The sequence below is a fragment of the Agelaius phoeniceus genome, chromosome 3 (genome assembly GCF_051311805.1).
Source record: "Agelaius phoeniceus isolate bAgePho1 chromosome 3, bAgePho1.hap1, whole genome shotgun sequence".
NCBI lineage: Eukaryota > Metazoa > Chordata > Aves > Passeriformes > Icteridae > Agelaius > Agelaius phoeniceus.
This window is the reverse complement of record NC_135267.1, coordinates 83924254-83933195: the sequence shown is the minus strand read 5'-3', so window position 1 is coordinate 83933195 and position 8942 is coordinate 83924254. Positions and strand designations below refer to the sequence as shown.

General features: G+C 47.9%; 1 protein-coding gene across 5 annotated transcripts; it reads left to right on the top strand.

The window, feature by feature from the left end:
- The first annotated feature begins 1079 nt into the window (after positions 1-1079).
- ZBTB18 (zinc finger and BTB domain containing 18) lies at positions 1080-8515 on the top strand. 5 transcript variants are annotated; one of them, XM_054629351.2, is made up of 3 exons: positions 1080-1364; positions 2686-2769; positions 4882-8515. In XM_054629351.2, exons 2-3 carry the CDS (start codon positions 2757-2759, stop codon positions 6462-6464), a joined length of 1596 nt encoding a protein of 531 aa, XP_054485326.1. In that variant the 5' UTR covers positions 1080-1364; positions 2686-2756; the 3' UTR covers positions 6465-8515. The 5 variants fall into 5 exon arrangements, with proteins under 5 accessions (XP_054485326.1, XP_054485327.1, XP_077031871.1 ...); XM_054629352.2 differs by lacking the exon at positions 2686-2769; XM_077175756.1 differs by lacking the exons at positions 1080-1364; positions 2686-2769 and adding an exon at positions 2244-2634.
- Positions 8516-8942: the final 427 nt, after the last annotated feature.

Genomic DNA, 8942 nt, shown 5'->3' with positions numbered 1-8942 from the left:
AACCACAAAATTGCAAACATAAATATTTATTCTTGCATCTAAAGTGCCCCAGCCAAACTGGGCACACCCCTGAGATTTTGCTTTAGGAGTTTTACACAATGGTATGATATGAATCACCTAATTACCCACTGGTGCTTATTTCTAATTACCCAATCATAAATGTGGCATGGTACTCTATTTTTGTACATCTCACAGCAGCATCCATTAGCATCCTTGTGATTTATGCTAATCCAGATGTTCCTGCATTCAACTTCTGCAAAGTTACCGACCATCAGTAACTTGAGTTTCTCCTAGATACGGATCCCTTGGTGAATTTTGGCAAAAACTTTCCTTATCTTAGCCGACTGTGTGTTCTTAGTAGGGGCAGATGACGCCTCTTGGGTCTTGAGGTAACACTGCGATAGGGACCATATATAACTAGCACACACACATAACCATCCACAAGACACCACTAATGCTCCTGCCCCGGATGGCTGCATGGTCTCAGCACTTTATGGCACGCCGCCCGGCCCCGCGGCAGCCCAGCAGCGCCCAGCCGGCCGGCCGGGGCTGCGGGAGCACTCGAGGACCGGGAGCAGCGGAGGAAGGGGAGCACAGGAGAATCCGGGAGCACAGGAGAACCCGGGAGCATAGGAGAACCCGGGAGCACTGGAAGCGGGAGCACTGGAAGCGGGAGCACACCCGGCTGCGCTCCCGCCCGAGCCGCCCGCACCTGCCGCCGTCCCGCCATGCACCGCGCCGCCGCCGCCACCGCCCCTCCCCGCCGGCCCCGCCCCGCGCCGCTCGCCCCGCCCCGGCCCCGCGCGGCCCCGCCCCCTTCCGCCTCGGCTCCCCGCCGGGTCACGCCCCCCGTGCCCGTCCGCGCGCCGCGATTGGCGGCGCCGCCGGCCTTCCCGGGCCGCCCCGCTCCAATCGGCGGCCGCCGCGGCCCGTCAGTCAGCGGCGGGGCGCCGCGGCGGTTGGCGGCGGCGGCGGCGCGGGCGGGCCGCGCTGTCAGTCAGGGAGCGGAGTCCGAAGTGGGGAGCGGGGAGGGAGGGGGCGAACATCTGTCTGCCGCAGCCGGGCCCGGCTGTGCCGCCGCCGCCGCCGCCGCGCGAGAGCCCCGCGCCCCCGCCCGCCCCCGGCCCCCGCCCGCCCCCGCGCCCCGCCGGTGCCATGGGGAGCCGCTGAGCGCGGGGCCCGCTTCGCTCCGCCGGCTGCCCCGCTCGCTCCTCAGCCGCCGGCAGGGGGGAGCCCGGGGGGGGCGGCGGCCAGCGGGCGCGGGGGGCGGGCGGGGGGCGAGGCGCGATCCCGGAGCGGCAAGTGAGCGAAGAGGAGCCGGCGGGCGGCGGCGGGAGCGCGGGGACTTCGGGCCGCCGCGCAGTGTGAGTCCCGCTGCCCCCATCCCCACACACCCGCCGCGCCGGGGCCGGGGCCGCTGCGGCCCCGCGGGGCGGGCGGAGTTGGCGGCGGGTCCGGCCGGGGGTGGGCGGAGGGGCGGGGGCAGCGCTCCCCGGGCGGTGGGACCGGCCGCCCCGGCGACGCTCCCGGTTACTTTTCTTTTGTTGCCGCCGTGACCCGGGGGCGGCTTTTCCTGCGCGCCGGGCAGCTGCTTCCTTCCCCGCGGGGCGGCTGCCGGCGCGCCCGGCCACGGCCCGGCCGCGGGCGGGGGCGGCGCTGCCCGCGGGACCGGGGCCCCGGACGGGAGTGTCGGGCCGGGGGGGACACACACGGCCCCGGCCAAAAGTTGCCGCCGCCCGGCGGGGCTGGCGAGGCCGGGCCCGCCGGGAACTTGCTGCGCGCCGCCGCCGCCTCCCCGCCCGTCCCGTCCCGTCCCGGGGGGCGGCGGGCTGTCCCCGCCCGGCGGCGGGCAGGTGACCCGCCCCGCTGGGTACACGCGTGAGTGTCACCGGGGGGGCCGGCGCGGCTCGGGGCTCCCGCTCGGGCGGGGGGGCCGCTCGGAGCCCGCGGGGCCGGGGACCCGCGTCCTGGCGCTGCCGCGGTCAAATAGCCGGGCAGCCCCGGCCCCCGCGGGGGAAGCGCGGTGCAGGAGCCGAGCCGAGCGCTCGCAGCAGTGCCCCGGCCAGGGGAGCTGCTCGGCGGCTCGAAAGGAGCCGGAGTTGGTGCTCGGTGTCACTTGCGCTGCCTTAAACGCTGGAACTGAAAGGACCGGCGGCGGAGCGGGGAGCAGTGAGGTGGTAATTAGGTCCGGTTAATTTCTGCTTTTAAATGAACCCCTGGGCTCAGTAAAACCCCCGAGCCGGTGTGGCTTTCTGGAGTAACCCCGTGGCTGGGGTACTCTGTCAGCACGTAAAGCGGACCTCCAAGTTAAGGCAGAAGTGTTGCTATGCTGCACATACAGTAAAGCCCCATATGTTTAGGATTTTCTTTTTTTTTTTTCCTCCCTGTTAGAAAGTTTGAAAAAAAGAGACTTTGAAGTATTTTGTTTATACTAACAGAAGAGAAAAGTTCTCCTAAGAAAAAGCTGGTGGCAGGAGTGTAGAGGAGTAGCATATGGCATTAAAAGGAGCACAGCTGGAGGTAGCATTTCCATCTGAACATGATGTCAGAGCAGCTGACAGCCTGCCATCCCTCAGCCTTTTATTCTAACACACAGACAGGGAGTTAGTGTGTGCAGATCTGTGTGTGGAGAAGGTATCTCATTCCTCTCTAACATCATCTCCACTTTGCATCTGTCTCTCCTAGTCTGCTTTTTTTCCACCGATCTAACAGACCTGGAGCCAGCAAGACTCAGAGGAAAGGACTTAATCAGGTTTATGTGTACTAAAGGTAGGAGTAGCAATAGATTAGATACAGCATATTTCTGTTTTGGTGTGTTGTTTATTGAATTTTAGAAAAAAAAATCACATTACTTTTCTAACCAAGTTTAGAGGTAATATATGAAATTGAGTATTAAATAGATAAGTGGACTTAGTCAAAAGGCTTGGACTACAGTTGGAGAGTATCAGTTCTTGGGCACATTGTTAGCATTAACTTTAATGCATATTGTGGGAATGTCTTGGTTTGGAAGAAGGAGAGAGCAAGTTCGTCCTGAATTTCTGAGACCAAAACTGCAATGGATTTAGTGGCAAGCCTAAAGAGAGTTTTGCTTTATGTTCTTGTCTTGCATCTTTTAAATTACTTTACAGGGGTTTTAATGAAATATACAAGAGTGTGTGTTTTTACAAAAGGACCTTCCTGGCTAAAATGTGTTTGTAGGGAAGTCTTTCGTTACATGGTTAAATATCCAGTAGCTCAGAAATGTAGTAGCATACAGCTGTAGTGCTTCTGAAAGATAGAAATCAGTTATGTGTTTAAAAACTTTTGTACCCGGGAGAATGGCTTGACTGGTTTCCTCTTTTCTTCCTTGCATGTAGCATTTGAAATCTTTTATTTAGTGTAACAATAATTATTTGAAGGAGTTTTTGTATTTGCGACTAATTTAGAACTTGTAGATTTGAGCTGCCTGAATTGGCCAGACAGCTGTAATCGCACTCCTCTATTCTTAATCTCTTTATCTGGGCAGCAGCTGCCATATGGCCACAGTCAGCTGGATCAGATGTTTATAAGCTTCCTTCTTCGTCCCTCTCTGTCCTTTCAGCCTCCTAATTTGATCACAGCTACCTTGTGAGCTGCCCTCCAATCTTTATTTTTAGCCCTCTTAAGGATTAGGATTGATGTTGGCTGTGGGGCACTTAAAGTGATTGTATTGTAAATCTTCATGCTTTACTCTAGCAATGGTATTTTACAGAATATAGTAGGGGTTGTGTTGTAAGTTTTAGTACATCTTGCTTTGCAAGGGATGAGGGTTTTTCACTAATATCTGCCAGCCTGGAGAGTCACGATCTGCTCAGATGGTTTGGGAGACCATTGCTATCAATCACAGAAGAATAGATTAACATAGGTTTTTAAAAGATTTTACTTTCAATTTGATTTTTGGCTTCTTTGCTTCTTTTTTAAGTTTATTTTGTCTTTATCATCAAGGAAGGCAAATAAAAATCACTTGGGTAAGAACAGTACTTGGGATACTCTTTCTAAACGTGGACACATGCTCACGTTGAATGGTTGAATGACTTTTTTTTTTTTTTTTAAGCTTAGTACTGCAAACTCTGCCTGGTGTGGGAGGGGAGGGAAATTTCTGTCCTTCTGCACTGGGGAAGTGGTGCTCGTTGGCGTTTTGGTTGTTAGCTTTCTTTTGTATATTCTGCATGTTGGCAAAAAATGTTCATGTTCTATTGTACAGTGTGGAAAAGGTTTAAAACCTTAAAAAAACCTGTACTTACTACAAGAAGAAAGCCACATGAACTAAATTTGTAAAAATGTCCATTTTTGCTGTTGATATAAATTGATACACATAAATATTTTTTGTCTTTTATGAATGTTAGACTTGGGTATACAGATTAGGGTATTTAATATTTCTTCATGTGAGAACCTCTCCTCTTACTACCATTTGACTTTAAAAAGAAGATAGATGATCTGGTACATTTTTTCTGCTGCTTCCGTGATCTCTCAAACTTAGTGTTTAAAAAAATTTTTTTTTTTTTTTCTTGGGAGGGAAGGGGGTTTGCCCTCCTAGGGACTCAATCTGGAGGAAGTTCTCTAAAAAAAAAACCAAACTGTTGAACAGATTTTATGAACAGCAGTGGTACTTCAAAAAAAAAATTGCAGATGTACCTATGCGCTCACTAGACCGGCTTATTTATCACAGAAAGGAAATCATAACTGTAGTGGTCAGTCGGGGACAGAGTTGCCATCGTACATTTGTGTTAAATAATCTTTGCGTGGTGTCAGTACCAGAATTTCGGCAATACAAATACCGAGTTTTTAGAGCGGAATTACTTGGATTTATAAGTTCTGTGATTCTGACCTACATTTAATTTTTAAAAATTTTGTTGTTTATAGGTTATGAAGACAGTATGGAGTTTCCTGACCACAGTAGACATTTGCTACAGTGTCTGAGTGAGCAGAGACATCAGGGTTTTCTTTGTGATTGCACTGTTCTGGTAGGAGATGCCCAGTTCCGAGCGCACAGGGCTGTACTGGCTTCATGCAGCATGTATTTCCACCTCTTTTACAAGGACCAGCTGGACAAAAGGGACATTGTTCATCTGAACAGCGACATTGTTACAGCCCCAGCTTTCGCTCTCCTGCTTGAATTCATGTACGAAGGAAAGCTCCAGTTCAAAGACTTGCCCATTGAAGACGTGCTAGCAGCTGCCAGTTATCTCCACATGTATGACATTGTCAAAGTCTGCAAAAAGAAGCTGAAAGAGAAAGCAACCACGGAGGCAGACAGTACAAAAAAGGAGGAAGACGCCTCAAGTTGTTCAGACAAAGTGGAGAGCCTCTCCGACGGCAGCAGCCACATGCCAGGAGACTTGCCCAGCGATGAAGATGACGGAGAAGATGAAAAATTGAACATCCTGCCTAGCAAAAGGGACTTGGCGGCTGAGCCTGGGAACATGTGGATGAGATTGCCCTCAGACTCAGCAGGCATTCCCCAGACTGGCGGAGAGGCAGAGACGCACACAGCAGCAGCTGGAAAAACAGTAGCCAGCCCCTGCAGCTCAACAGAGTCTTTGTCCCAGAGGTCTGTCACCTCCGTGAGGGATTCAGCAGATGTTGACTGCGTGCTGGACCTGTCTGTCAAGTCCAGCCTTTCAGGAGTTGAAAATTTGAACAGTTCTTATTTCTCTTCGCAGGACATGCTTAGAAACAGCCTTGTTCAGGTGAAGGTGGAAAAAGAGGCTTCCTGTGATGAGAGTGATGTTGGCACTAATGACTATGATATGGAACATAGCACTGTGAAAGAAAGTGTGAGCACTAATAACAGGGTACAGTACGAGCCGGCCCACCTGGCTCCGATGAGGGAAGATTCGGTCTTGAGGGAGCTAGATAGAGAGGACAAGGCAAGCGATGACGAAATGATAACTCCAGAGAATGAGAGAGTCCAGGTGGAAGGAAACATGGACAGCAGCTTGCTCCCTTACGTGTCAAACATACTTAGCCCTGCTGGCCAAATTTTCATGTGTCCTCTCTGCAACAAGGTCTTTCCTAGCCCCCACATCCTGCAAATCCATTTAAGCACGCACTTTCGAGAGCAGGACGGGATCCGCAGCAAGCCTGCTACCGATGTCAATGTCCCGACCTGCTCGTTGTGTGGTAAGACTTTTTCTTGCATGTACACCTTGAAACGTCATGAGAGGACTCATTCAGGTGAAAAGCCCTACACTTGCACCCAGTGTGGGAAGAGCTTCCAGTACTCCCACAACCTGAGCCGCCACGCAGTGGTTCACACGCGGGAGAAGCCTCATGCTTGTAAGTGGTGTGAACGCAGGTTCACACAGTCCGGAGACCTTTACAGACACATTCGGAAGTTTCACTGTGAGTTGGTGAACTCATTGTCTGTCAAAAGCGAAGCACTGAGCTTACCTACTGTCAGAGACTGGACCTTAGAAGATAGCTCACAAGAACTTTGGAAATAAAATTTTTATATATATAAATAATATATATATAAATCTATATAGTTGTGGTACAGTCTAAAAGCAATCTTGTTTCCTTGAACTGAAAGTTTGGCTATTAGCTTGTTTTTGCACTTTAAGGCAGCATGAATATTTCACTAATTTAGCACTCCAGTAAAAATGAATTGTAGAGGTAATCCGACAAAGTAACTAATTGCGGAGCGTATTTTCCCCCCTTTTCGGAATAGAAGCCAGCGGATACTTTACTTCTAAGGAATCTCCAATTCAAAAAATTTGGACATGGCTTTATTCTCTCCAAAACACTGCATTCTTTTAAACTCTTGATCTTTTTCCTCTCTTAAAATCTGAATGTAGAAATCCTCTCCCAATTTTGTCAGTTCCTTTACATTTCTATAATTGCATGAGTCCTTTCTAGCTGTTGGAAACCTGAATGCTTTTAGACCCAAATGGAAAATTTCTGAAATGCTGGATTATCTATTTTTAAACAAGCGGTTGACTTAAAACTTATTATGGCAACTTCTGGATTTCTGACAGTTCCCACTGGAAAAAAAAAAACCACAAAAAAAACCAACACAAAAACATAAAACAAAAACCCTGAGAGTACACTGGGATCACTGGGACTCTGTCTTACGTGAAGGTTTGCTTGGGATGAAAAAGGATATTGCAGCTTCAGCAGTGATGAACTGTGTGTTTAAAAAATGTGAATTACTGTTATTGTATACTGTAATTGATTACATGGGCCGGGGGGAGGTATCAAAGAACTTGGCAGGTTGTGTTGATGCTCTTAGTTGAGTCTTGAAAAGTAAATATTAACGCTACAGAAATGCATGATTTTCAGTATATTTTTGTCTTTGTTTGCATTGTATAACTTTAACGAGTGAGTTGAAAATTATTTAATTTCCTTAGGAAAAAAACCTGACACCGTTGAAAATGCCAGTGTTATAAAGATGAGAAATGCACTGTTTTTATTTTATCTAATTTAAATTTACTTTCCCACTGTCTTTAAGTTGAGAAGAACTTAAGCTACGAGTTGCCGATTTAGCTACGTTAACAAGGAGAAAAAAATTGAATGTTTACAACCAGGCTTCGAGATTTGCATGTGCGGTGTGCATTTACTAACCCCAGACCCCTTCTAATTGCACAGACCCCACGCCAGCTCCAACTGAGGTGCGTCCATTTCCCCAGATGAGCATTTGTAGGATTCCTGCTGCACCACTCCACCACAATAGGTCGTTCTTTTTTTTTTTCCCCCCCGTTGAAAAGAGGCTGTGGACTGAAAAAAAAAAGCAAAAAAAGCCCCGGGCTGAAAGGCCTGGGCAGGCCTGAGTGACAGGGGGGGCCGGGGGGGCCGGGGAAGGACTATGCGTATCCAAGCAGCAGAGACTGCAGCCTGACGTGTGGTTTTAATGACCAACACGCAGGTCAAAAGCATTTTGCACAGTGTTTGTTTTCCTGTCTTGCACTTACAAATAAGGTCTATGGGAGTAGCATGGAAAACGTTTGCTGTTTTTTCCTTTTTTTTTCCTTTTTTTTTTTTTCTCTGCTTTTGTTTAAAATTTGATCGCCTTAACTACTGTAAACATAGCCTATTTTTGTGCTTAAGATACTGAATGGAAAACTCCATTGTGTATTGCTGGACTGTTTTGGAAATATTTGGTCAAATGTGTGTTAATTTGGCTGTAATGGCATTTAAAACAAAAAAAAAGCTGTGAAAATGGCCTTGGAGCGTTATCTTTAGTTACTTGAATAGTTTCTAGGTTTAAAACTACATTCTTTTCTTAAGTTAGAAAAGACAATCAGTGTCTGAGGAAAATGGACTTTCTCTTGGATTTTTTTGTGGTCCTCGTGAGTGATTGCTTTTTTCCTTTCCTTAGTTTCACATTCTTCTTTTGTTCTAAAACTTAGACTGACATCTAGCTTTGACAATCATAGTATGTTTTATTTTCCTGAGGAGGGAATAACTTATAATGCTGTTTAGTTTTGTACTATTGGTGTGTTGGTGAATTTTTAAACTGTGTGCTAACTGCAATAAATTATATGAACTGAGAAATCAATTCCCTTGTCTTTTTTCCCTCTTTTAAATTATAGTTATGGAGTATTTTTTATATTGTGTAACTTTATTACTTTTGTACAGACTTCTATTGCTAACTGTGTATGGAATATGTTTTCAGTATGCTTTTGGGCACTTTGTTGCTACCATGCATATTTACATCTCACTTAACATTTAAAAAAATTAAATGCTTGTGTTTTGAAAGCATTTCTCTGTGTGCAGCTCTTGATCATTCGGTAAAGGTATTTTTTAATAATTATTATTTTTTACTTCCCCAAAGACTTTTGCAGAAGCAATCTATAGAATTCCAGAAATTTTGCTGCCATGCGAATATCTGTGCAGGCACACAATTCCCTTTGTAGGCTTAATTTCACTCCAAGGAGCTCTCTTGGGCTCACTCTCTTGATATATCAGTCTCTATGAGAACAGTA